We start from the raw sequence: 26536 nt of genomic DNA on the forward strand, positions 1-26536 counted from the left end.
TCTGGTGAGTGATCTGTTGCGAATGTAAATTACCTAAAGACGTAAGCGATTTTTTTGAGAGGCTCGTTTTCGTTGCACTCGTTAAAGTTGAGTGCGAGAGTAATTTATGTTTTGATGTTTAATGCTCTCCGCCTGGTCAATGCAACAAATAACAAAGGCGAGGCGCCAGCGGTCCTGCAGGAACAGGTCTAAACGACTCCAGTTTTTATTCAGCACCAATATGGACCATTAAAATGGGTCGTTTCGCGACTTCGCGCTGTCATTTTCTCTTTATGTTATGTGAATAAAGAGAGTTGATAGCTCGATGCTAATTTTTTTATTGTTTTTTAAGAGTTCATCTTTATATTGTTGGATTTTAGGAGCTTTCCTTAACGGTATAAATGGCTTTGTTTTTCGGACTTTAATCTCGTCCCTAATTGCATTGATATGTAGTTCCAAATAGATAGAGGCACACGAAACGTTAAAATGAACTCCACTTAACAAATCGCCCGTATGATAACTATATTTGCATATTTCCATCCGTGTCACGCGTTTTTTTGATGGATACCGCTACACGACGATGATAAATGACTTTAATTCGAAGCCTTGCATTATAATACTACCATTTTAGGTGGGCTATAAAAGCAGATAAGGAAGCCCGGAAATGTTGTCCTCCACAAATCGGTGCCGTACTCCAAATAGGGGTGTCACCTTATAGATCAGTAATGACTAGAAGTAAGATAAGTTAACGTAGCTACTGTATCATTAATTTGCTGATGATCCGTTATTTAAAACTAACAGTATAATATTTATTTTGAGTTGAAATAGACTGATTCATCTTCTGCTTTATTTAATTCACAAAGCATTATAAATATTTTATTAATTGTGCAATAGTTTTATGTATAAAGCTTTTTAGACGACTTTATGGTTATATTAACTGATCTGTAATCTAAATATTAGTTTTGTTTTAAACACAACTATGTAATACTTTACAACAAATCAATCAGATTTGATTGATTGCACACAACATTATTAGAGACATAAGCTTCACATACACAACAAATCTAGTGATGTGACAACCCTATCGCGTGGTTCTTATGAATTATCCAAGCGCTCGCGCGCTGGCGACTCGGCGGCGCCCGCGCAGGCCGCGCAGCGCAACTGTAAACACGGGAGAGATAAACGAACGCGTGTTTTGTTCGCGAGTGTGTCTCGTCTGTCATTTGCTGCGAGTGTATTGAGAACTGAGGGTAGACTAGTAGATACAAGTGGCGTTGTTTGCGTTTTGTTTGTTATGATTTATTTTGCGAATCTTCTTATGAAGACTTCTATTCCAGTTGTAGTGCGCAACCTCCTTTTTCTGCAAAAAAATAATTGTAATTTTACTTTTGAGCATTATTTTTTCTCGTAGGCCTAAGTCAAAACAGTATTGTGAATACCATCTTCCTCGATAGTTTATTATTTATAAAATTAAATAACAAGCTCAAATTATAACTTTTATAATATTTGAAAGGTCTCGTAGATGTAATGGTGGATCTGCTGTAAATCTTAGATAAAAACTTAATCGGTGAATCTTCTAAAGTTCTAAATCTGTAAAACTTCTTAAGCTAGAGCCAAAGTATTATCTTGTTTTTCAGACACTATCAGGAGCTCATCAAGATGTACTCCTTACAAAATACTTTCACCAAAAAGTAACAGGAAAAATCTATCTCAGATTTGACGAAAATCTGTACACGTACAAAGAGATTAGGGTCTTAAAAATTATAAAATTTTCTCCAGGTTTCTTTACAAGTATAGCCATAAATTGACGGTAGTTATATAAGAAATTGTATTTCGGAAAGTATTATAATTCGCATACTCCCATAGCAGTTCACACGCGTTCCCAACAGTATTCAGAGTACGCACATGACTCTGGTCGCATAAATTCACTATGAAGTCAATTAATGCTAGTTAAGGCAATGGTGACTGCATTTAAATGGGCATTGCGATTTATTGCGTTCCATATCGATAGATTGTTGGAAAAATTGTTTTTATTATTGTATGTTTTGTTGCTAGTAGCTTCGGTAGGAAGAGTAGGTGTTTTACTAAGGGGGTAGTTGATTGATTAGAAGTTCAATTTTTAATGTTAGTTAATTTTCATATAATATATGTACTATAGGTACTTTTCGCGGTTTTCTCTCGTTCATAAATTCTGTTGTTAAATGGTTATTTGGTTTCACAACTCTATTTTGTATCAAGATTGCTTTGCGATCACCGAGTATAGTATAGTCTGCTCTAAGTACGCTTGAATAGATTTATAAAAAAATATCTAAATTGCTATATCTTCCTTTAAAGGAGTAGTTAATAAATACAAATGTGCAAATGATGAGAACTTCAAAACGGCTTACATTATGTAAGAAAACTCGTCTGCGTTCACGATTCACTGGCTATCATTGTATGCGCGGCGAATGATCATAAAATCATAAACCAGATCTCCAGAACACAGACAAATTTATACCTTATATTGCTAAATATATGTATCAAAATTGTGTGATGCACCTCCCTTGCGGTCAGGTGTATGTAGATGAGATCGGGTTTCCGTAAACGGTATTGTATCGCGCCGTGCGGTGAGAGGGGAGGGAGGGGGAGGGTTAATAGTATCTGTGACAACATTGTAGATTGTGGATTGCACTCCTGCGGCGGACGTGACCCCGGCTGATTGGTGTGATTTTATTGCACTAGATTGTTGCCGAGATTTTTGATGATTCTTTTACATAGTCGATTGTTGCTCTAGGGGTTTTTATTAACTTTATTTTTGTAAGATCTCTTAAGACTTGAATTGTTTAAAAATAATTTGCAATTTAACTTTATCTACCCTAAGATTACAGCTACCTGCAACTTTATAGTCGAGATCAATTCATGAAAATGTAAAATTCCTATGTTAATGTTATTGTTATGAGCAAAGCTTTCTCGTACAAAACGTTATTAACTACATATTATGAATACAAAATTCCATCTTAGTCGTTAATTTCGCTAATGCGTCCACATAAATTGCGTCGTAAAATTATATTATCTAAATGTTTTCGATCTAATTGTCGTTCTTCAATGGAGATATCTCAAATATCGTAGTTAGGTGAACCGTGGAAGCGTGTTACGATTTAGGTTGGGTTATCGCGGGTGTAAATTATTTATTTATTGTTTGTTTCATTGATTGGTCGTCTGGTGTCACGATGTGTTATCGTGTTCTATAATAGACTTGCAATTGTACTTGTGACGTCATAAGAGTGATTGTTTGTGTGTATTTATTTATATGGACCAGTTTGAATAATCGGGCACCTTTTGCAATGCACCTTTTCTTGATCAACTTAGTATAAGTTATCTAAATTAATAGCACAGTCACAGATTAGATAACAGTTACTCCATTTCTACTATGCAGATCGTATAGACTTAGTTCAAAGGCATTTTTAACAATTTGGCAATCAACAAACTAATAAACAATATTTTTATTCACTCCATAAATAATATTTATGTTTTATATATTCAATGTTTTATTAGGCGTGCAATAATGACGGGTTCCTGTTTATCTTACACCAGGGCAAAATCATTTGCTTTCCCCGTAACATATTCAGATCGTAAATGTTTATGTTTCCTCGCTATAAAACATAATTTCAATGTAATTTGAAAATAAACTGCGTTTTTATGACATGGACTCTGTTATGCAATTGCTGTTGCGTTGCAGTTGTTAATTTTTTGTATCGTTTATTTTTAAAGTTTATTTTTATAAGCGCAATAGCGATAGAAATAAAACGCGAAGTCGACAGCGCCGTTCCGTATAATTAGAATACATATGTATATGTTTTAGAGATAATATTTTAATATGTATTTAAATTTAGATTTATTTCTTCGTATCCTAATTTACATATACCTAACTTAAGATGGAAAAATTGGCTATTTGTACGTGCTTTCAAACATATAATTTTCTTGTAAAATTGTATATGTAAAATTCTGCATACTCCCGAAATTAATGTTTCGCTTCAATGGGTACTTAATTGGCGCGCCTACGGTAGAAATTTAAATTCTCCTATGTTTCAATGGTAATGGTAAATCGGTTTGTACAACAATTAAAATAAATTAATTCCCCATCAAGCTGCAATAAAATGAAAGTAATGAAACACTGCAGCATGTTCGTACGATTAAGATGATATCTTGGATTCATTAAAAGTATCTAATTGGTGAATTAATAGATTTGTTAAATAGAAATCAACGTGGGATGTGACGCCCACTTATATATTGCTTGTTTTCTTAATGGGAAAAAGTTATGGCAATTTGGTATGTGGTAATTAGTAATGACTCTCCATAGTAAGGTTTGGTTTAACCCAGACCAAACTTTGTTTGTTACTCTGACCTGAATCTCTGGTCATCTAATGATTAAGCAAATGTGCGAGAAGGAATATATCGGAAATAACAGTCAAAGTATGTTGAGATAGAAACGTGAAAAAAAATCCGTACGATGAATTGGTTTTAATTTAAGATAGAATCGATACGCCACATGGCAGATCACAGCGGATCTCCTCATACAATGTAATAACCCTTACTATAACCTGTGAATCACAATAAATCATTTGAATTTGAATTTGATAATAGGTAAGGTACCAGGACTGTTTGAGCTGAACTGCTTCGGTCTTTAATCCACGTATGGATTTACAATCACGATCACTTGGACGTATCTATAAAATTAAGCATTCCGAAAGTAGATCACCAAATCTTCCAAAGAAACGTAGTACTAAATCATTGGTAAAAGCCAATAGAACGGCACTATTATGATAATGACCCGAGATATCGTTTAGGGGCATTGTGAAATGGATTGTGGACGGAATGGAGGCACGAGTGGTGCCCTCTGACTTGACCGTTAGTCGCCCACGGCTAGCGCCTACGTTGGTACCTTGCTGGTCTAATAGGCATATAGTGTGTTTATGTTGTTTAGGATAATTAACAGTTTTTTCAAATCAAACATGTTTATTTGCTCGTATATGGTAATTTAAAGGTGTTATACCTATATAAAAAAAATCACATATTATACTGCCATTTAAATGGCGTGCAAAGTAGGCACGTTGAGAGAAAAATTTCCAGGTCGCGTCATGGCAATACCATCACGTCATGGCGTAAGGCGACGATTATGGTTCTTTGAATCTTGCTAAAGCAAGATTCACTTCTGACACATGTGCTCGGCACACACGCACACACATAATTACGGAAACAATTTATGTTGGGTCAACGATTTGCACTAGCGTAGTCTTAATTGACATCCTGCAACGAAATTCACTTAAGATATCAAATTATAAGTATTACCTGCATCACTATTAAACATTCTAATACTTTAATTTTTCTTGAAACTATTCATTTGCATAATGATAAGAAATAGTTGATATTTTCTATATTACACGACTTTTTAGTGGCCATATAAAGCTCTATAAAGCTCTGAATAAAACGCCTGTTGGTAATGACGCGCTGTCGAATTCTTAGCGTATTTCGGAAAAATAGGACGCAGAGTTATTTATACAATCACTTTTTCCTTAAATGTTGGACTGTTATTAACCTCAAAAACGAGGTCGACGATCTTTTTGGATCAGATCTTTGGATCAAACGTTAAAGTCCTCGGCCTGTCCCTGCATCATATAACATCAAAAGGTGCAGTATCAAAGGGCGGCCACGTATAAACAGCTAAGTTTAGATTTAGTGCCGGTTTCATTGGGTCCTGACGACATCTCGTGTCGTATATCGATCGTGAAGATAATGTGTCGTGGTGTATGGCTGTTATGTAAGAGGGTCAATCAACTTTTTTACCGACACTGAAAATAGGTTAACATTTTTTTTCTGTGTTTTTTTTATAATGGAATATTTGAATTATTTCAGTTATTTTCGGTAACACATTAAATGAATATGTGTTTTCCTAAAAAAGCAGCGAAGTTTATCGGATATTTTTCTTAAAATAGACTAAAATATCTACCCAAGTCAATTTTTTTTGTCACTTGCGTTACTAAAAAATTGATCAATTTATAAATAAAAAGAAAATCATTTTAATATATTTTTTTAATGTATTTATTTCCTCATGCAAAATTACATCATTTGGCACCTATGCCATGGTAATCATTTTACCTGTTTTACCTCAAATTATAAACAACATGTATGCTGCGTTACCAACGTTACATAAACATGCTTATTTTCTCTATTATATCTTTTCAAGATACCGTAACTTGCTTAAATTTTCTGAGATCAAAGGAAATATTCTACTATTATGATTAAAATAAAATAACAATTCTTAAAAATCAACAATACATTAATTATCATTACAACTGTTTATAAATTATGGGGACAAAACGTAACTCTAGAGACAAATTTGGTAACTCTTGTACTTACTGTGTTTATGTGTTGAACCATTAAAAATAAACCTTTATACCTCGTGAATAAGACTTAAGTATTATAACAAAATAGTATAATCTACCTATCTTTGTCAATTTATTGAAATATTCTTTGAAATCAAGTAGGAACCTATCATTTTTCAAAAACATCTATTGCTGTCTTAAACTCATAGTATGTCCTGTGACCTCTCTTGATAAAAGCAGGAGCTGGCAATATTTTATTGACATCATCGTAACTGGTGTAGCAGATATCCATCTCATCCAACCTGAATCTTTTTGCGTCTTTGGTAAACTGGAAACTGGTGAACTGGAAGGTGTGGTGGCCATAAGATTTTCTAAAGTTTTTTTGTTTTTGCGGTATTGCCGCTGTCGCAATTTCCAAATAATATTAGCATTACGCTTTTCTTTTGTAGTCAAGTCCTTTAACCAGTCTTTTAGTTTTATGATACAGTTCTCTGTGCTTTCTTTTAGCCTCTTCGCATTATTCTGGATTCTTTTTAAGTTGTATGATGTAATCTGAAAGTAATTACGTGATTTAATACCTCACCATAAACATAAAACACATCACAATTTCATTTACTGTCTCAGGAGTTACCAAATTTGTCTCTAGAGTTACCATTTCAGTAACGCAGCATACAAGTAACTCAGAAGACATTTTTTAAGTAACACCCGATTAAATAAAATTGTCGCATCATATGGTAAATTTATCCTGACCATTTAAAATTAAAACCCAACAACCTTCGAAGTTAATTTGATTATTATTAAAATATTTACCTCTTTATCGAAATAATCCGGTCACTCCGTTGACACCGAATAAACACACGCGCACTCCGCAGATAGATGGTCGGCAACTGGCGGCGTTCGGCTCACGTCAAAGAGATGCCACCGCGCCGACAAAGACTTTAGGCGACACGGGATTCTATTCGCGACAGCTAGCGACATCTAGCGTATCTTTTCTAGTAGTTTTGGCAGGTAACTCAGCATACACATTGAAATGTAATAAATTAGGGACAGAACTTTTACACTTTTTAAAAATGTAATAGAATAACTTGTTCCACTTTTTATCAACATATAATAAACTTTATTTAATCATGCAGAATATTCACGAATAAGTATGAGCTATTCCATAGAATTTCTTTTCAGCATGCAGCAATAACTAACGTTACTTCTCTCTGGGGACAGCTCCGTTTTATATGGGAGGCGAGAAATAGTATGCAGAGTTACCATATTTTTTCTGTAAATTTAATGCTTATTATCAAAATTGACTGTGCATTATAATCATTTAGGAATGTATCAACCTAAACGTAAATTATATTTTTAAGAAATATTTTAATTTTCTGTAATTTGAGACCTAAAGCAGCTGGGACATGGTAGTGTCGGTTAAAAAGTTGATTGACCCAAGAACTTTTAATTCTATACCAAAGTTTGTCAGGCTGTGAAATTTTTACATTTACGTAATGCGTGTTCGAAATAAAAAAATTCTGTTGCCATCGATGTATATGCATACAGATCTATTGACTTTAAAAATCAAACAGCAAGTTAAAGCTACATCAAGAACACATTAGTGCTAATAAAATGCCAATTTGAGATCAACTTCGCAATCGTTCAAGTGAGACCTCTATCAATGCACCAGTCGAACGCCTGTAAATCTTGTCGATCTGTCCGTACGACGGGCTCATGATCGATGACAGGCACACGTCGTGTTGATCAGCTGGTGATTAATAGATTAAAGGTGCTTTTCCACCAATACTGTGCGAGGATGTGTAGCGAGAATCGTGTTCGTAGAAACCAATCATATCGCTTCATTTAGTTTGAAGTTTGAAGCGTTGAGCGTTCGAAGCGATACTATTGGATATTAATTACAAACACATTCCTCACACATTGTTGGTGGAAAATCACCCTTAGAGCTAGCGCGCACGAGCAACTTTGTCTCCGCAACTATTTTGTCTCTCCACCCATGGGCTAGTATGAAAGTGCGCGCACGTAGCGACGCAACTCCCCATATAATTGATGGGAGAGACAAAATTGTTGCGGAGACAAAGTTGCTCGTGCGCGCTAGCTCTAACACTCTCGTTTGTTTGAACGTATTGTTCGATGTTTGGTATCCATTAATCACTTGGAACAATTGTGCGCTTCGGCGAAATGTGGATGAGATTTGATGACGTTGGCCGTGTGAAGTGGCATGAATATGAATACATATGAGATGAGGGTTCGGAGGTTATTTTTAAAGCGAAGTTTGATTGCTCGAATGTAATTTGCTCTTTAGTTAATTTTGTATGTGTTAATCGATTAATTAAAGGCGTAGGTACATTCCTGATACCACATTTTGCTCTCAATAGCAGTGCCAATTAAAGTTTACACGAACAAAAAGCTTTAAAGTGAGCACATTAAATTCGCAAAATTAACGAAAGCATGCATTTTTGAACGTTTAAATTTAAACCTTGTGAGTCAGCGCCAAAATTGCGAAAATGTACCGAAAATGGTAATTGTCCGGTCGTACAATATAGTCGAAATGTATTATAGGAGCAGCTTCAGCCAACTGCGTTTCGGAGCCAAGAACGAGATAAAATGGCGATTTTGATATGATTTAATAACTCGAATATGTTGCTGTTATGTATTAAACGTTTGAGCTTTATTCGAGACTAGCGACCCGCCCCGGCTTCGCACGGCTGCAATGCTGATACTAAAATACACTACAGAAAAACTGTGAACGTTGTATATAAAAACATAGCGGCCCGGCCGGCCGGTACCGCCGCAAACGCTACGTCCCGCAATTTTTAGGGTTCCGTAGCCAAAATGGCAAAAACGGAACCCTTATAGTTTCGTCATGTCCGTCTGTCCGTCTGTCCGTCTGTCCGTCTGTCACAGCCGATTTACTCGGAAACTATAAGTACTACAGTGATGAAATTTGATGGGAATATGTGTTGTATGAACCGCTACAAAAATATGACACTAAATAGTAAAAAAAAGAATTGGGGGTGGGGCCCCCCATACATGTAACTGAGGGATGAAATTTTTTTTTTCGATGTACATACCCGTGTGGGGTATCAATGGAAAGGTCTTTTAAAATGATATAAAGTTTTCTAAAAAACATTTTTCTTAAAGTGAACGGTTTTTGAGATATCAGCTCTCAAAGTCGTAAAAAGTATGTCCCCCCCCCTCTATTTTTATAACTACGGGGTATAAAATTCTAAAAAAAATAGAGGTGATGCATGCTAATTAACTCTTTCAACGATTTTTGGTTTGATCAAAGTATCTCTTATAGTTTTTGAGATAGGTTGATTTAACTGTAATTTATTATATTTGCTGCTACGGAACCCTTTGTGCGCGAGCCCGACTCGCACTTGGCCGGTTTTATTAAATCTGTAATATCTTCGAAAATATTCACTTAAATCATACGGTGTAAAGTGCCATATAGATCTATATTAAATGAACAATGTATTCAAGGTATTTAATTGGTTAAGGATTAATGCTGTATTGGTGAAAATCGCTTCGAAAATTAGCTATTATTTGTCGTAAAAAGTAAATGACAAAAAAATGTTATTGTGGGTTATCCATAAGAGATAGACATATACCATCGCGGACTTTTCTGTAGACCTTTTCAATGTGTATAATACTTAGTACATTATTTTGATAAAACTCGTAGGGTTCAGCCTGCGTTTGCAATATAAGCGGAAACAATGTAATTTTTTACGACATCACATTAGAAACCTCAAAAATAACAGTACTTCTCCACTATTTAATGGATGTTATTATACATATAAACCTTCCTCTTGAATCACTCTATCTATTAAAAAAACCGCAACAAAATCCGTTGCGTAGTTTCAAAGATTTAAGCGTACAAAGGGACATAGGGACAGGGAAAGCGACTTTGTTTTATACTATGTAGTGATGAAGACAATTGTTTGTTTTGTAGCGGAATGTCGGATGTCCTTTGTATGCAGTTTATTGCATAAGGTTTCTTTCTTGTTCAGTTGCGTTTATATAATGTTCATCTTTACGACGGGTTTGCTCTTTTCTTATTTATACATTTTTGTAGAATTAAAATAGATCATATCGTCACTGGAAAGCCAATACTACTGAAGCGCCAAAAGGCCTTTTTACAGTAGATCAATTCAAAGTTTTTTTTTCCACAAAACCAGACATAACTTTTTTTCTGATTTATGCATCGAAAAATGCTTAAGGAGAAAAAGTTTTGTGACATTATTACGCATCTAATAAAAATAAAACCTTCTGCATACTTATTTTAATTCAGGAAATAGCTGTCGCTTTAGTACTTTTACTTTATGAAGTTAGTAAACAGAAAGTACTTAATCTGTGAAATATATTTGGGGTGCGGTGTCAAAAAATACTAACAGCGCAGGTTTGTTAAATTGTACTAACGCAAATATTACTAACGTGCATTGCGGATTAATAATGTCTGAGGGTATTATTACTGAACGTTCTAATATGTCACTTATACCGTACGTTAAAACGATTTATATTATAGTAAGTTAGTACTATTGTGTCATAAAAAAAAACTAATGTATGAAAATATGATTTAAATTTAAATCTATTTTACTTATGGCGCAGTTAACATTAAGTAAATTAGACAAGTGGCAACAAAATAACTCAATCCTGTTTATTAGCAGTCGCGCGAGGTCTCATCCAGGTAGTTCTAGGTATATCTACGCTAAAAAAACCATAATAGGTTAATCACATAATATCGCAAAAAAATATAATGGTTTTAAAACAAAATGTACACAGTTTCGTAATAATCTTTATTGAAAAAAAAAAACGTTATTTTAATCAGTCTTGTCTTAAACTTTTTATTAAATAATTATTACTTGATAAAAAAAAACTTAAACAATGTCATTTAAAGTAAAATATAATAATCACAAATGTTAGCTTTATTTGGTATCATTTACGAAAAGATCAATCAATTAGGATGCATAATTAGATCCTTCATACCCGTATGAAGAATATGTATTTATGTAGTATTTTGAAATAATCATAGTTATAAAATTTTAGGTATAAAAAATATTATTTAACTTAATAATAATTAGAATTTTAATTTGTTGCCATTTTTTGTAATTAAACGTTGTCTTCGACATCCGTTTCTTGAAGGCTGTCCTGGATATTCATGGCATTTGGAAAATTTGCATATTCTTGATGGTAGTTTTCAGGAATTATTTTTGTTGTACAAAGTTTCCATAAATCTTCATATTTCTTTTTTGATATAGGTAGGCGACTCTTGTAAATATTTTTCGGTTGTAGATTTTTGTTTTTATTAATTATTTCAATGTTTTCCTTTGCTTCATCCGTCGCCATTGTATATTTAACTGTCATCTTCTGTGGTTCAGCTTTTTTAAATGTCGCTGTACGCACCTGTAATATTTTTAAAGTTAGAATATTTATATCAAAATAGTCTCCTAAGTGTAATTATGAAAAGACAACGATTGAGTTACCTACTTTCGATATTTTTCCCGTCAGATTTCCCTTAAAGTATTTATCTGCGACAATATCCCAGCCGCAAAAATCCTTAAATGTTAAGACATTCACATGATAGGGCTTAGGATTCTTTCGGGCTAAATTAAACACTGTCGGCCATTGAGATGGTGCCCAAACAATTGTGTTTGTAACACTTTTTTCTATAACAGAATGCATTGAGTCCACTGGCATATAAGTGTGTCCGGGCAAGAGATAATTCATTTGGATGCTAGTTATATTCTTGCATTTTTGTAGACAAATATGGATACAAGCAAGGACGATTTTGTTTTTATTTTGTCCGGGGCAGGCATCACTGTAAAACAGAAGATGTTTGATAGAGCCACGACCGTCCACCATCTTGATGTATTTTTCTAAGACAGTGCACACTTCGTTAGCTCCGCGTTTTCCTTCTGTTTCCGTCCAAGTGTAACAGTAGCCTTCTCTAGTTCCAGATTCGTAAAAAGTTAGATTATATACAGCCAATTTGCGACTGTAATACAGTAACATACTTTGGCCATACGGCGTATTCAGAACTTTCTGTAAATCAAAAGATACGCAAAGTATGTTTCCATTTTGAATTTTCTGATGCGCTTGAAATCTTTCATAAGTCTCCTCTTTGTCTTTCAGATGAGCCAAATTCTCTTCTTCTTTTTCTCCTTTTTCTTTTTCGAAACGCACACACTTAGCACATTTGTCTTCATATACTTTTCTTTTACCAGCTTCTTCTTCTTCCAAATTGTCGTCGAATCGCGAAATTACTGTTAATGAATGATTTATGGTCGGCTCTATGAACGTGTTTGACTGTATGAAATTACTTTTGAATGGGATTGGTGCCTGTTTAGAATGTATGTTATTGACGAAGGATGTTCCTTCCTGAGCATGATCTTCTATTGGTAGTAGATTATCTTGATGTATGTATATTTCTGCCTGTATCAAATCGCATGTTTGTGAGATTGATGCCTGTGTAAAATGTATGTTATGGACGAAGGATATTTCTTCCTGAGCATGTACTTGTATCGGTATTAGATTATCTTGATGTAAGTATGTTTCTGCCTGTATCAAATCGCCAGTTTGTGAGATTGATGCCTGTGTTGAATGTATGTCTTGAGCAAAAAATGTTTCTTTATGAGTGTGGTCTTCTAGTGGATTATTCGGATCGATGCATATTTCTGCCTGTGCTAAATCGCCTGTTTGTGAGAATAATGGCTGTGTAGAATGTATGTCTTGGGTGAAGGATCTTCCTTTCTGAGCGTGTTCTCCTGTTTCAAGAGGATAATCTTTATGATTGAATATTTCTGCCCGTTCTAAATCCCTTGTTTGTGAGTTCGTTATTTGAGTGGGATAGTTTTTTTGGACTAAGGATACCCCTTCTTGAAAAGTACAGTCTTCTATTTCTGATGAATTCGGATGTATAAATTGCGATAAATCCAATCCTTGTTGTGAAAAACCAGCTTCTTTCATCATACCTGTTTAAACGACAAGTATTATTAATAAGTGATTTAATGCCCCATTTTTTTTTTGTTTTTACTTTTCCATATTTATATTTTTTAATATTGTAGAAAAAAATATTATAATTATATTTCTTGTAAATAAGTATAATTATTAAATGTTGTTTATTCACACATTTATACACACGACATGACATTCACCCACATCGTCAGACAGGCAGAGTTATCTTAGCTAAAAGAATAGTATTGATAGCTTAGTGCTAGTTAAAATTTAAAGTTTAAATAAGTAACTGAAACTTCACCGTCTTTTGTTGGGAGTATCTCCAAAATTTTATATTCTTCAATACCAATGAATACCTACTTATTCTTAGATAGATAGGTAACGACAATTACGACAACGCAAACAAAGCCAGATAATAATATGCGAATAATAGATCAATAACCATACAGAAATAGTTTTGTAAAATGCAGGAATAATATTTACTTACCTAGTTTTAATTATACGAACAACTAACTCGGCCGCCGCGTAGGCGGAACAAGCAAAAATGCGTCACTCAGTCACCGCTGCTCGAAACCGACTAACAACGGTCAACTGAACCGCCGTCAAATCCCGCGCAATGTAGGTATTCTAAATACTTAAAAGATGTAACCAGAACTTATTTGAATTTCAAAAGACTAAGGTTAATCTTTATGATAAGTTTACGAACTTCTTAATACTAAACGACTAATGTAATTTTTTTTTTGTAAAATAATCCATACTAAAAGTACAATTCTCTTCAATTTCACTGATTGCAAATATTCTTACTAAAGACTCAAACAAATATTTAAGTAAAGCAAATATACTTACACTATTATCTATTAAAAAACTGTGTAAACAAAATATACTAACGCGCCACCACATCTGTTTCTACGTAAAGCAAATTTACTTAACCACCGTAACGATTTGTATTGTAAAGTGCTAAAGCGACATCAATGAATAAAATAGCGTATTTTGAGTTGCTGAACGAGCTCAGTGTGGCTAATGTCCGGTAATATAAATACTTAAACGACAAATTTTAAAATTCAAAGATAAATTGTATTATGTAAGCATTTCTCAAAAAAGCAAAGTTATGAAAAACGTCCGACATTTGAGGTGCTAAAACGCCACAAAAGTCCTCAGATCGCCATGAAACCTAGACCATTAGACGCGGAATAAAAAATCCAATCCATCGATATATATAACTCATTTTGGCCAAAGTGGCGCTAAAGTAGTTTTGGATTTTCACTGACGATATGAAGAACTATGAGTTTTGTTTATTAGGATAATAAGTATAATACTTTGTTGCGTAAGTTTGGAAATTGGAAGTAGATATTTTTAGACGTTAGAAGAAATGAATGGAGAAGATAGAACAAATGTGATGAAGATAAATTAACATTTAGATTATAAATCTCCTTTATTTCCGATAAAACAGGTATGTTATAGGAAAGCCAGACTTGCTAGAAAATGTCCGTCAGGTGGCTCTCAGATTTCTCGTTTTATTTTTTTGTACAAAATGACACTCCTTATTTGTTAAAAATAATTAAGTGTTCAGACCTCATGCTGGTCGAATATTTATTTGCATATTCAAGTTTCTTTTAATATATGAGTTTTTATTTTAATTTGTGAATCGGCGTCGTTATATCGATATTGTGTAAGCGGAAAATATTTGTCATCAAATTCATAATTGCCTCTTAATTTTACCATAATGGTGTCTAATGTTTTGTTCGACACTTCTCAGGGCAAGCATTGTTGTTTTTATTGGTTATTTGAGTTAATTTAGTGTTTGATTTAGTACACTAAAAAGGTGCAATGTTCCTTTGGATTTCATACCTGCATAAAAATTCTAAATGCTACACAGTACCTAACAACATCCACATTATTATTTGTATAAACGTTAATTAATTAAAAATATCACAAGTATTACTGGTTGTTTTTTTTATAAAAAAAATAGTATAATGATACGTCAACATAATATTATGAAATCACACGGGTAGTAATCACAATGATAATATGACATGACTGCTATTGGTGGGTCCGCCGAGTGTCGACCGCGGTGTCGGGTGGCAAAGGAGCCGCTCTATGCTGAGAAGTGATTTGTCTTACTTAGAGATGGATTGTTCTAATGTGAATTCGAGTTTCGTATTTCAAAAATAGAAATTTCAAAAATTCAAATCTCAAATTTCAAAAATTCAAATTTCGAGAATTTGAACTTAGTGTTCATAGTGAAAATTTTAATTCAAACTAAAAAAAATTTATTATGATGGACGATGGGTGATGTGTTCAATGATATATAAGACGCTCATATTAAGTCACACGGCCGGTATCACAATGATATGACTTGACTGCTATTGGTGGGTCCATAGAGTGTCGGGTTGCGAGCGGCGGTGTGCGTCCGCGGTGACGGCCGTGTCGACTGTCAGGTGGCAAAGACGCCGCTATATGGTGTGAAGTGATTCTGTGCGATTTGGAATTCAAATCAAATCAAATCAAGTCAAGTGAGAATTGAAATTCAAATAAAAATATATTATTTCGCGATGGGCGATGTGTGATTAAGGTGATTCTCATTTCAAATCGAATTAAATGCGAATGCAAATTTGAATTTTAGTTTGTCCTGGAATTAAAAAAAATATCATATGCTCATACGGAGAAACTAACATTACCCAATTAAATTAGCCACACGAGTTCGAAGAAAATCATAAGCGATTAACACGGTTGATATGTTAATTTTAAAAGACATAAGCACAATACGTAATTACAATGATATAACCGAACTAATAAGAATACCTATTTGAAGAATCACAATGCAAGCTGTCGATCAAACACGTTAAATTAAGTTTCGTTTGTTTATGATTAACCATTCAAACCATAGACACTTAGATGTTACGAAATTAAATAAGCAAAGACAATGGTGATATTTATGTTGAATTTCTCCTTCTTGTTTTTGAACTTTTGGTTAGAATACTGTAGTTGGGTAATTTCTGGCTTATTGTACAAAGAGTTAAAAATAATATAGTTAAAAAACTACGAAACACGATTTAACTCATGAAATTATTGTATTTTCAGTGATCCTTGATAAGTCTACAAAGTTTGAATTGAATCTGTCCGTTTAAAGCGAGTCAAATCAAGGAGTCGGTTAAAAAAATTTAAAGATACTTTTTATCATTTTTATTTTGCCTCCACGCAAGTTAAACTACATGTACTTAGGAATTTAAGATGCAGCATTAATTTTTTATATTTTCCACTAGAAGGCAGTTGTATCTGGTTTCTAGAATGCCACAATAAATACTTGGAAGGTTTTATTATATAAGAGCTCTTGTTTTACGAGAAAGAATCATTACAAATGTTACTACAAGGTTCACTGATTTTAATATCTGTGTCACGAATAACTAGCAAATTTTATTTTTAATTTTACGTAAAGAAACATCCTATATTGGATGAACTTTTTTCGATAAAATAAAACTATTACATATTATGTATTTCTAGAATAAAATCAACTCAAATAAACTCCTAAAATGTAAATAGAGGTTCGTATTTAATTTTGAATTTTGTAGTAAGTACATATACCGAAGCAATGTTTAATAAAATATTATAAAGAGGAAAGGTTTGTATGTATGTATGTATGTATGTATGGTTTTCACGCATAAACTACTGGACCGATTTTGATGAAATTTGGCACAGATAATCTTTAGACCCTGAGAAAGAACATAGTCTACCTTTTATTGCGAAATATGTACCACTGGCGAAGCCGGGGCGGACCGCTAGTGTTTCGTTTAATCATGATGATTGTAGAACGTATGAACGTGTAGAAATAATCCGAGCCTATAATCATTCATTTTTAGAACTCGTGTTATTTTATTATCTAATTGAATTTCATTGAATAATATCTTGACCTTACAAAACTATTCACGGGTCAAATTGAAAACCTCTGGCCTATCATTGAAATCGATTCAAATAAAGTGTGTCAAAAAATACATTAGGATCCATAAATGGTAACGTTTATTCAAAAAGCTAATAAAATAAAATAATCTGACAAATTATGCGCGACTAAAACATTTCTAAATATTATTATAATCAATTTAGTCGTTGTAGGCAGTTTTGTTCGAGCCAACCCACGCGTTACTGTATAAAGTTGGCCCTAGACGGATAATGGAGCATGACATGCGTGCATGGTGTCATGCATGAATGATCGTTTCGGTCGATGATTGAAATGAATGATATGAAAACTTCGTGTTGGCAGCTGATTGGTAAAACTATTTTCTATCCTGCAAGTTTGACTGTCATGCAGCTTGATCGAGCTTGATGAGCAAAATGTATGAATTTTGATTTCATGTAACATTACAATTCCCGTAAACGCATGCCATGCTTACATTACGGTGTAGGGGCTACTTAAAATTAACATAATGTTGACACTTGTCATCGTGTTAATATAAATCGGAATTTTAGATGAGCGCCCGCGCAGAGGTGAAATTTTAGGAATTCTTCGACTCGTTCTGATGGTGTTGAATATGAATGGAATATGTAGAATAAATGGATATAAAATACTTTTGTCGGTATAATGGAGGAATCAGGAAAAGATACAAGAGGAATTACATTCTTAGGAAATACATGGAACAAGAAGCACTTCTTACTACTTTTCGTATAATATGTATTTGACAGTTTTGTATTGTTAAAATTTTAATAACTATAAGTACAAAGAAATTTCTCTTAATGCTCTTTATTTTAATGCTGTTTAGTATTTAGCTTAATTTATAATTCGATTATTTTGTTTCAGGTACGTAAAGGGAAGTAAGCTGGATTTCCAAAAATCTATGGATTTATGTGAGTTAAATTAATTATGTATGACATTATTGAATTTACAAACACACATTTCTGTTATGTTTATTAGTATACATAAAAAACAAATCACGTATAAGGATAAAGTAGGAGTATAATGTTCTTTTTTGTATTTAACTCGAGCACTAAAGTTAAACGAAAGTTTAGCTAAAATGCACTTTTAGCACTAGACGCATGCATTTAGAGCTCCAATTTATCGCTAAACATCAACGATACATTTCGCTCTCAATAAATTGGAAGTGTAAGCAATCTAGAATCTACAAGGTTTCATTTGCAAGTCTTGTTTGCGGAATGAGATAACGATAATAATTGGATAACGCGCCCAACTGTTTTATTTTAACACAGTATAAAGAGAACAAGTAGGCCGACTCCCGGCGTAGGAGCGCACGGTACCTAAACACCTAAACACGCGAGGCGCTGGGTTGTCACTTGACACATTAATATTTTAAACTAGCGGTCCGCCCCGGCTTCGCCCGTGGTACATATTTACGTTTTCTCTACATAAAAACCATCCTCGTACTTCAAGGAATATAATAAAAAAAGAATTATCGAAATCGGTTCAGCTGTTCTCGAGTTATGCGCTTACCAACACATTTTGGGATTCATTTTTATATTATAGACTAGCGGTCCGCCCCGGCTTCGCCCGTGGTACATATTTACATTTTCTCTACATAAGAACCATCCTCGTACTTTAAAGAATATAATAAAAAAAGAATTATCGAAATCGGTTCAGCCGTTCTCGAGTTATGCGCTTACCAACACATTTTGCGATTCATTTTTATATATAAGAAGATAATTGTATAAACAAACACCGTCTGTTCACAGCAATGGCGCGACCCTCACGAGAACGGTCCATGAGAAGGAACCGAGCGGCGTTGTGTGCGTGCGTCAAGCTTGCGTACGCACATGAACGGGGGTCGTGGCCAAGCGCTCCGCGTACATACAAACGGCGCGATGTACCTTTGTTCGAAGATAACTTACTTGTTCTCTTTATACTATGTACATACAAAACGGCCGCGGCGCGATAAACCTTTGTTTGAAGATAACTTAGGTACTTGTTCTCTTTATACTATGGTTAAAATTCTACAATCCCGTTCTTAATTATATACGTGACATTAGATAATTTATTATACCTACAAGTATCGGTTTTCTAATGATGTTTGACAGAGTTGTTGGTATTAGCTGAATGCTATTTGCAGTTCTTGCTAATATTGTATGTTTTATCTATCTATAGAATCTGGATAAGTCTATAGATATCTATTTATAGCATAGAGTTGAACTAATTTTATGTTCTATAATTTGGAATGACAGATTGTTGGTCTATATTATACATACCATAAGGTACATTTGTTCGCAATTTCGAAATTTTTGTAAGTACCTACTTACTGTAAAGAGCTTCCAGTTTTATTTCTGTCATACATAATAAAAGTAAACCAATGGAAAAACTAAATATACTTTCATATCAGAAAGAAACCAGGATATTTAATTACTCAAATATCTCCAAACCATTTAAGAGTAACGAAACTAGTAGACCTAATGATTATAATTACGTAAAATATACTTCCGTTATATGAGATGTGTATTCAAAAATCAATTTGTTTGTATTCACCTAATAAAATATATGAAATATCAGTAATCTGCCGTGATGGATGGCTACCGGCGACTTTTTAATAAACAATTTGACTGCGTTGGATTATCATCAATCACTCATGTTATTATATGCTTAGGACCGGAGAAAATTTTACCAGAGCGTCGCTACCGTTTTTACAATATTTTTAATAATCTGTCATAACGAAATATGTTTGTATGTTGTATTCAATGATCAAATTGAAGATGTATAATAGATAGATGAGAATAATAGAGGATTTTTGAACTTTAAATTTAAATACATGAGTTTTAAATTATGTGTACGAAGTCACCGCCAATAGGTGCGTTGAAGAATTTTATATAGACTTGACGTTATTTAAAAAATCATCGAGTACAATTTATTTATGCTCTGAAAGAATTTATTGGATACTTAGATACTGAATGTCTTCTTGGAAAATATTGTAATCTTTGCACGCCCTGAACGACTTCTGATGTTGAAGATATCTACTAAAAACTATAGAACGTAAACAATGAATTTGTAAAGTAAATACGGTAAGTTGGCTAAAAGAATGACCACAAGTTTCAAACATATAAATAGTTAAATGAATAAGTACAGTTAATTTAACTGTACCTTTTGAATTCACTCGAACATTACCATCATGTAGTAGCTGTAATAAAATTATAGCGACGTCAGATTTCATCGATGTAACCAATTACCAATGAGACGGGCCAATTTAATTTCAATTGAGACTGTCTCCCTCATCATGATGGACGAACGGGGACCCTGGCTACCGGCTACTTGATAACTAGATACTTAAATGATTCAACTAATAATATGCATTACTAGCTGTGCCCAGCGGTTTTACCCGCAGTGCTATATAGCCTATAGCCTTCCTCAATAAATGGGCTATCTAACACCGATTTTTCAAATCGGACCAGCAGTTCCTGAGATTAGGACGTTCAAACACACAAACAAACAAAGTCTTCAGCTTTATAATATTAGTATAGATTAGAAGAATCATTGATAGCGTTGCATGTAGATGGATGGTACAAAGCTTTAATTGCTTTAATTTTTCTGAGAGTATTAGTTTGAGTGCAGCATGAATTGTTGTAAAGTTAAATATGTAGTATGGTTTAATTCGATTTTGTTTTACTTCATACACGGGGTCACTTCGATTTTCATCGCTGGAAATATGTTGTGTGATTAATGTTTATAAAGATAAGAAATAGGTAGTAGATTCGTTTTGGCTCTATTGGCTAGAAAATTTATAGTTGTATGTAGCGTATTTATCGTGCATTCAATTTATTTATAGTGAGTCTGTATAGTGTGTTTCATTTATAGTACGTCAATTAAGGCACAGTGGTGTATCGATTGAATTATTAAGTAAATTAAAGACAACAAAATCTCTAAGGTCAACCGGTGGCCGGCGTTCAATTGTCACATGCGGGTAGGTATATAATAGTGGTGTTGTCTCCATTCGCTCCAATTGTGGTGATTGCTGCAGGATGCTGCGATGGGTGGAGCGGATGAGGATCGTTTATTGAATTATGATTGATCGTAATGTGCAATGGGTGTTTGATTTTAATGTGTCGTCCCGTTGGGCGGGAAGTGGTAAAACGTTGGTCGTTTTGTCTGTTAAGACGTGTGTCTTTTGAATTGGTGATGATTGTAGCGGTTGGTTTTGATTCTAGTGTTCAAGCTTCTTATATGTACCTACCTAGATGTGATTGTATCGAACATAGACTCTAAAGCAGTGTAGTGTTAGTTATATTGTTATCTGTAAAATTAACCTTTCTTTTGTTCACACGACTATTCTATATTAATAAATCAGGGACATTTAGAAAATAAGCTATTTTTAGCACGACGACGTACCTCTTCTCATTTATGCCTCATTCCATAAAAAGCACCATAATGAACAGGTTGGACGACACGTCCCCAGCGTCTCGCAAATGACACGAACGCCAATACGAACTTTCTTCGCATCGTCATATCATTATAGCCACATGGATTCGTCTCCATCGGCGTTAATAAAACTTAATGGTGATTGATTATACGAATGCGGTATGTCCGGATAATTTCAGCGAATCGATGCGTATTGGTCAATTTGGTTTTTCACTTAATGCAGGGCCTCGAGCGATGTCGGCATCTGCAATCAGCCCTTGGCTAAAAGTGCTTTGGTACTGCATTTACGTTTATAGCTTAATGCTAGACTAGACGCGGTTTGAATTGAGGACGTTTAGGAAACGCTCTGGGCGCTCTTGTGTCGTGGATGTTACCGGTGTTCTGTAATCGGCATGTTGAGTGAGATCTGTTGTTTTGTTTTGTTGTTTTTGTGGTGTGGTTTGTACCACCTGTTTTAAATGATTTGTAAATACAAATTGCTAAATAGCCTACTTCTATTATAGTCACAAAAAGGTGCTTGTTATTTCGCTTTTACTTCCAGCAAGAAAAATTTTTCAGTGTTAAACTGATTCTACTCTTATCAATTGAAAATACGTTTGATCACAAATTCAACTACAAATTTTTACTTATAACTAAAACACTTTTAATTAATTATAACACAGACCATAACTACAATAATCAACGACAATGTTAAACCAATATTGCAGCACATAGCAACAAGGGCAACAAAAGTCAGCACATTCTAAACAACATCGCACAGCAAGCCCAAGACTAATTTAATCGTGACAGCAGCATTCAGGTGGTCGATGATAAATCAAAGCTAATTTGAATTTGTAATCAAATTGTGATTATGTTATATGCAAGTGTTGTAGTGGCCTGCATCGCGGATACGGTAGGCTTACCTTCTAAATTCTTGCACCAAGGACAGGGGAGGAATTTGCGGTTTAGGTGTTTTTCTTTTGAGAAATTTATTAGGGCGTTTTCTTGTCGAGTAATGTGGTGTCTTATGAGACTTTTTTGTCTTTCTTCGAGTAATTTTGAATATTTTAACTGATGTTAACATAAAAGACTGAGGTTCGTTGTAGCCTTTCCTGAAAGTTTACGTTTTTCACATTCCATCTTTTAATATAATTTGGGTCATTTATGTTCACTTATAATTTTTGTCTGGCCTGAAACTGCTGTTTTGTTAAGTTTGTCAACATTCAACCGTCCGTGAAGATAGTGAATCATAAATTGATTTCGTAAGTTGTTCTGTTCAAAGACTTTATACTTCAAGTAGTAAATAATCTGAACAATTATTACTAAAATTAATATTATTGAAATAATTTAATTGAGTCATATTCTTAAACACTTTTAATGCTGTGTCATACCTCACATCAACCTTGCGTTTCTTATTCGAAGGTTTGTGAAATAAATTAAAGGGAAATATGATACAGGCAATCGAGGGCACAAGAGTTTACAAATCATTTGGAAAATTAGCAGATTGATGTTTTTCAACCAATCTTTATTTATATTGTTATAGGTTAAATAATTTAGTAAGATTTTTCAGATGCATTGATTATTCAATTATGCACAAAATACGATACTAGTTTCTTTATTACGAGTTTATTATAGTTTAAACTTTATTATCAATCTCTCAAGATTTTTAAAACTATTATTTATTATTTTGAACAGAGCTCAAGCCTATCTTTTATTAGTATTTATTGTTACAAATTAGTCAAATAAATCACTATACACCCAATTCGATTAATTCAACGTTACCAACCGTGTCTAAAGCCATATAAATAAAATGTAATAAGGGAAGTAAATTGATATGAGAGGACACGAGTGGCGCAGCGGGGCTCTCCGGGAGGCAGACATTGTCATGTAAAAACCCTAGTGGTATAATATACTTCGTAAGGATATATGGGTGTTTGTTATTGTAATTTCACACGTAAATAGGTGATGGCATGTTCATGAGATTTTGCATGATGTAAAATAATATGATAAATGCATTGTGTTTAGAATGTTTTACTTGTAAATATTCTAACTGGTTCTTGGCATGGATTCATGTGTAAATTACAAAAAGGACTATGGCCGCATTAAACAAATATTTTTTTGTGACACAAATTTTTCTTATTTTTTCTTTGTTTAATAATCATACATAATATTCTCTCCTCTAGATGCGTCCATACCATCAATACAATTCAAATCGCAGTAAATACGTTCTTACTACAATTCTTCTGCCTTAAAAGCGATGTAATTTTGCAATTAACTTGCTATAATGGAGTCAATTAAATCGCATACGAGACTATACTGTTATGGACTATTGGACAGACCATTACCATCGATATGGGGTTAAAAAACACCTATGCTTGGCTGAACACGGGATAAAGTATGTATTGTGATGTAACATATTATCATTGGAGTTTTTGTGGTGGTTGGTAACCGTTTGAGGAGGGAATAGCGAATTTGTGGGGCAACATTGTATGATAGTGGGGAGAAGACAGAGATGGTATCTATTAGTAAGGATGCTTGGTATGATGCAGCAATTTGCATTGTTTAAAGTCGTAATATGTTAGGGTAAATGCTAAAACAGTTCTGTTATAAATGATTTGAGAAGACATTAAATTTATCCTCGAAACAATTATCGTGGACATTCTGAAACATGCCTTTAATATTAAAGGTGGACTGTCCACATCCAAGGATAGTACCCTAATATATGTAAGTAAAGAAACAAAGCGCATGCGCACAGAAATACCATGTATAATCCCCACACCATGTACGGCGATCGCCATCTACGTCCAGCCATAAAGCGCTTTATGGTAACGCCGCGCCGTGGATTTTGTAACACAGCGCTATTTCTGCTACACAATGAACGCTATCCGCTCGAACAATGTTACGATTTCGTAATAATAACCATTTTGTTGGTGCTTAATCGATCCGGTATCTGTAAATCAAGCGTTAAGTGCTTTAATGCAGGAATGTGGAAGTGCTTTAAATGGTTTGACACGGCTTGAGACAATTGTTTTGAGCTCGTACATTCGATCGGAATGAAATGGTTTCGTGATTGAATGTGTTGATAATGGAATTTGTACAATGTGGATAAAGTCTCTTTTGTTGTGATATTGATACTAGAAAATAGAAATAGTATAGCAAAAAATTATACCGGAAAAGTTAATATGCACAATGCGCATCACTACATAGTAAGTTTCCTAAAAACTTAAAACACAAAACGTGACATTTCGGTCATTGGTACAGTGAATTGGTACTATGAAAATTAGTAATATGAGCTATTGTATTGAAATTATCGAGAGCAGACGTGAATTTATTATTATTTAGGTAAGGAGAGCAATAATTGTTTTTAAAATAATTGGGGCAAACTATGTAAAACTACGCGACGTATTTTGATGCGGTTTTTTGATAGATGAAGTGATTCAAAAGGAAGGTTTTGCTAGTAAAATGTATAAAAACAAATATACCTAAATGTGATGTTGATTTTTAAGTGTTTTTAAAATAAATTGGGTTAAATAATTTACGACCATAGGTATTCTTTAAATAAAAATTGATGGCAAAAGGATGAAATTTCATAATTATTTTTTATTGTTTCATATTAATATTAATAAACTGTGGAAATTCAATTTACTCGGTTGAAACATTTATATTCAACAATAAAGATGGTATACCCGTGAAGGCGTAATAAATTGCAAATATACAGTAATTGGTATTACTTCTCTCGTATCTTTATAGTTCTAATGTATGGGACGCACGCACGGCGTTTTTTTATTTATTGAGAGTTGGTATTATAGTTTTTACTGTGAATATATTTTAAGATTATCCGTTTCGGATTAACATTTTTTATTTTTCGTGTTTAAAACTAACTTCTCGTAGATATTATTATTAATTACTATGTATTAAAAATGCCAGTTTTCAGTGTGTCTAGGAAATTTAAGCACCTGTGTAACTATAGGTACTTAATTTTAAGTTTCCTAGAAACTTAAAACAGAAAACGTGACACTCACTATACGTCGCCTAAAAGCTTAATATATTTTGAACTTATAAAACTTATAGAGACATGGTTGCAATTAATCAGGTAATTGTGATTGAAAATGCCAACAACCACCTCATCATCATCACATCTGTTTTACAAACGTAAACAAATATATTATTTTCGTAAAACGAAAGTTTTATTTCCTCCCGCGTCCATCAATACACAGATAGCAGGCCGCACACGGCGTGGTATTTGCTATTCGTGCGACGGCGCATGCGCGGCGCCGCGGTCACTATGTAGCCGCCCGCGCCCGCGCCGGCGCAGCTAAAACACAAGGTACAATGGTGGTTTTGTTATACATTCCCGATGGCATCTTGATTCAAAGGTTGGCGGTATGGAATATGAGTTGGGTTTTTTGGTGTGTAGGTTGCTCTGGTTCTGGTTGGTAAGGTAGGTAGGTATGGGATGGCTGAATTATCATCATTGTAAAAAATTATTTGCCCTGTATTTTGATTCAAAACCGCTCCTAAACGAAGTCTATTTGTTTAAGTTTAATAGTAAATTTTTTGATATTTAATATTGATGCGCATTCAAATTTAATTTCGGTCGGTAAGGTAATGAATTGGTACAATGAAAATTAGTAATATGAGCTATTGTATTAAAATTATCGAGAGCAGACGTGAAATTATTATAATTTAGGTAAGGACAGCAAGGAATATTGACTTCGAAACGTAATTTCATTAGGATAAATAATTTTGTCACATTTACTAACAGTTATTCATGTTAGTCAAAAGCTGCGTGCAAAACTTGATCTCTTCATCTACTCTACTTCATTAACTACTTTATTATTATCACTTAATTATTTCAGCGTTATGTGATAACTCTGTAAAAAATCTTTACGAATTCGAAAACTAAACCACCGAACGTGAT

At 33.9% G+C, this 26536-nt stretch overlaps 2 protein-coding genes across 3 annotated transcripts in view; one reads left to right on the forward strand and one right to left on the reverse strand.

Annotated features, from left to right (window-relative positions):
• tkv (serine/threonine receptor kinase thickveins) overlaps nucleotides 1-26536 on the forward strand; it is a 99855-nt gene that overhangs the window by 23101 nt on the left and 50218 nt on the right. The window contains exon 1 of one of the 2 annotated variants that reach the window (XM_090111501.1): nucleotides 18001-18131. The exons of the other annotated variant lie outside the window; for it this stretch is intronic. The gene's annotated coding sequence lies outside the window, so the exon portion shown is untranslated. Of the gene's footprint in view, nucleotides 1-18000; nucleotides 18132-26536 lie in introns of those variants that run through there. 2 annotated transcript variants of the gene reach the window in all.
• LOC149901447 (uncharacterized) lies at nucleotides 11234-20496 on the reverse strand. Its single transcript, XM_090112021.1, has 4 exons — nucleotides 20451-20496; nucleotides 13597-13632; nucleotides 11829-13312; nucleotides 11234-11744 (listed from the first exon to the last, which is right to left on the reverse strand). Exons 1-4 carry the CDS (start codon nucleotides 20494-20496, stop codon nucleotides 11451-11453), a joined length of 1860 nt encoding a protein of 619 aa, XP_089968147.1. The 3' UTR covers nucleotides 11234-11450.

The sequence above is a fragment of the Colias eurytheme genome, chromosome 17, assembly GCF_061535395.1.
Source record: "Colias eurytheme isolate Ceu_HAF_F1 chromosome 17, ilColEury1 Martin Lab GWU primary, whole genome shotgun sequence".
NCBI lineage: Eukaryota > Metazoa > Arthropoda > Insecta > Lepidoptera > Pieridae > Colias > Colias eurytheme.

Bases quoted from the DNA above. Each gene is read 5' to 3' on its own strand.
- LOC149901447 (XM_090112021.1), bottom strand. From the start codon at position 20,496: ATGAGGGAGACAGTCTCAATTGAAATTAAATTGGCCCGTCTCATTG. The intron at 13,313-13,596 runs GTGAAGTTTCAG...TCGTTTAAACAG, and splicing joins GATACTCCCAACAAAAGACG to GTATGATGAAAGAAGCTGGT. The intron at 11,745-11,828 runs GTAGGTAACTCA...AAAATATTACAG, and splicing joins TGACGGGAAAAATATCGAAA to GTGCGTACAGCGACATTTAA.